The 2,476-nt window shown below is 41.6% G+C and overlaps 1 protein-coding gene across 1 annotated transcript in view; it reads right to left on the bottom strand.

The window, feature by feature from the left end:
• Window positions 1–1,912: 1,912 nt before the first annotated feature.
• The window catches only part of NUF2 (NUF2, NDC80 kinetochore complex component), a gene marked incomplete at its 5' end in the record, with an annotated part of 11,332 nt that continues 10,768 nt past the window's right edge, over window positions 1,913–2,476 (bottom strand). Inside the window, one exon of the mRNA XM_010184159.1 lies at window positions 1,913–2,041. Coding sequence (XP_010182461.1) covers window positions 1,913–2,041 — 129 coding nt within the window. The remainder of the gene's footprint in view (window positions 2,042–2,476) is intronic.

The raw sequence follows: 2,476 nt of genomic DNA, 5'->3' as shown, positions 1-2,476 counted from the left end.
ATACAACCTGCTTGTAAGCTCTGTGCCTTCTCCTGTACTCTACTCACTTACCACTCAAAAGATCACTTTGTAGGAGCAGAAAGTTTAAGATGGATTGTCCATCAGCTTGTTCCCAAACCTCCTTCCTTAGAGCTGAACAGTTTTAGCTTAAAATTTAAAAAAAAAGTGTTTTGGGGAGGTAACTTGTATTCACACTGATCTTCTGGGTGATCTGAGCCAGTGCCTGACATATGCAGGTCCCCTAAAGAAAAGCTCTGTTAAGACCCAGACCACGCCAAATCAGCACAAAAAGCAAGTGCCTGGGCTCTGCTCTGTGTTAATCTGAATTGGCACCAACATTACCCGGTTACTCAAACATAAAAGTAGAGGTCTAGAACGAAGTTTACAGGATATTTATACAGAGATGGAGTAGACCAAGTCTCCCACACAGGTGAGCACGTTCAGATCAGGGCTACATCCTGCCCTGGTTTCTCAAAGGTCACTAACCCAACTGCAGGCCAAGCAGTACAAGACAAGTTTGCTACGAGCTTTATGTAGTATACGAAATACTGAAGTGCACATGGAAACAAAACAAAGCACACATTTAAACAGCGTTATGCCAAGCTATACAGCAGCCAGACATGCAGTTGATTCTCGCAGGTAGACCCCAGGGAAGGCTGTGAAGGTCTCGTTCCTCTAAGTCTAGCCAGGCTATTCTCTTTTATCAGCTTCATGATAGCTGTCCATCTGTAATTCACTTATTTCACACCAGTGTCTCAAAATAAAAGACTCCTGCAATTTTATTTGATTCAGGCCTCGGCAGAGGGCTCTAGGCATTTAGACTGAGGTAAAAAAAAACAAAACAACACACCAAAACAAACCACCAAACATAGAAATTTTGAAGAACACTGCCCTCGTGAGGGAAATGGAGCTGTATCGCCTTCGCAAAGCTATCTTCCCTTCACTGCCATTCAGGTCACACTAAAGTTCTCCCCACTGCCTTGCCATACGGTGCAGGATGAGTTGAAGCTCTTGAAAAGCAGTGGTAGCCTCACACCTAGGAATCAATTATCTCTAGATAAAAATATCAGTTTGGTTATGATTGATTTATAGATCTTTTACATACAAACAAACAGGCCACTCTGACCTAGAGGCAGGTATCCTCATATCAACTCTTTTTTAAAACTAACATTTTATTTCTGGAAAGAATTAAAACCACTGTGGCAAACTGGATGCTGTCACAAGCTAAGGTACAAAATATTTAGCTGTGTAATTTTTTTTTACAAGGACTAAGCACCCAAACACAGTCTTTCTAATGGACACAGATGAGGGTTCAGTACCTCACAGAGCAGAAGCAATGAGTTCAAGCACCTAGAGGGATCGTTCTGTTAACTAAAGTGATACTCCTTAAAGCGTTTACTCTTACCACTAATATTGGTGACTGTAAGCAGGCATTTACATGGAAGCTACTGCTCCATCCGGATTTAATCTTAATTGAATAATGGTAATAGAACATCACCTATTACCAGTTTATCTCGAACAATGTGTCCGTTCAGGCGAGACCAAAGCACCAGGTCTTCCCAGGTCAAAGTTTGCAGACCAGTTTCTACAAAAAGCAGAATTCTGTCTAAACGGGAAACAATTTGGTATTAGCAAGACTTCCATTATTACCACTAAAATCAGATACTGACTGAAACAATACAAACAGTTTACACAAAGTGTTTTCTTATCCCACCCACATTAGCAAGCTCACGACTTCAGAATCTGTCTAGTAAGCTAAGTGTGTTCTGACATGGTTTTTGAGAAAGCTGGCTTTCGCCTGGAATAACTGTCTGTCCCATACACAGAACAAGCTCTTGAGTTCAAATACAAGGATAAACATAATGAAAGTGCAATACAAGTGAAGATGGGTCTAAGAACTACTTGAAGGAGCTTAAACTCTAAGCAGCCCCTTCTTCAGTTTAGCAATTTTATCTTCTCTTGAGGCATCATAATTCCTTGCCGTCCTAATGAGAGAGTCATGATACTTCTCCAACCCAGCCTTCAGATTTAGGCATATTTCCTAGGAAGAGGAGTTAAAGGGAAAAAAACCAATCAGCAAAGTTAACATTTATATTTTACAAAGATCTAAGTGAGACTGGCGTGGTGGTCCAAGTGATTTCAAAGCTACCTTGTCCCTAGCTTAAGCAGCAGTATTCACAAAACATCAGAATAATATCAGCAGCCACAACCAAAATCCTAATATGACAATTCTGTTGTAACTCTAGTGGTCACGATACTGAGATGGGCAAACAAGCAGCACTAGCCCAGTACTCACTACTACTGCTCCATTCTATGTTAACCTGTGCCACCAAGGTCTCTGCCACCATGACTGCTACCATTGTCCTCCCAGCACGGTCAGTACTTCTTTAATGAAGAGACAGGATGAGATGCTACACACAAACTGTGATCCCCTACTCCTAACCCGTCAGGATTTCTGCCTCATTCCAGAGCTGAG

The sequence above is a fragment of the Mesitornis unicolor genome, unplaced genomic scaffold, assembly GCF_000695765.1.
Source record: "Mesitornis unicolor isolate BGI_N332 unplaced genomic scaffold, ASM69576v1 scaffold11705, whole genome shotgun sequence".
NCBI classification, from domain to species: Eukaryota; Metazoa; Chordata; class Aves; order Mesitornithiformes; family Mesitornithidae; genus Mesitornis; species Mesitornis unicolor.
This window is presented reverse-complemented; position numbering and strand designations above follow the sequence as displayed.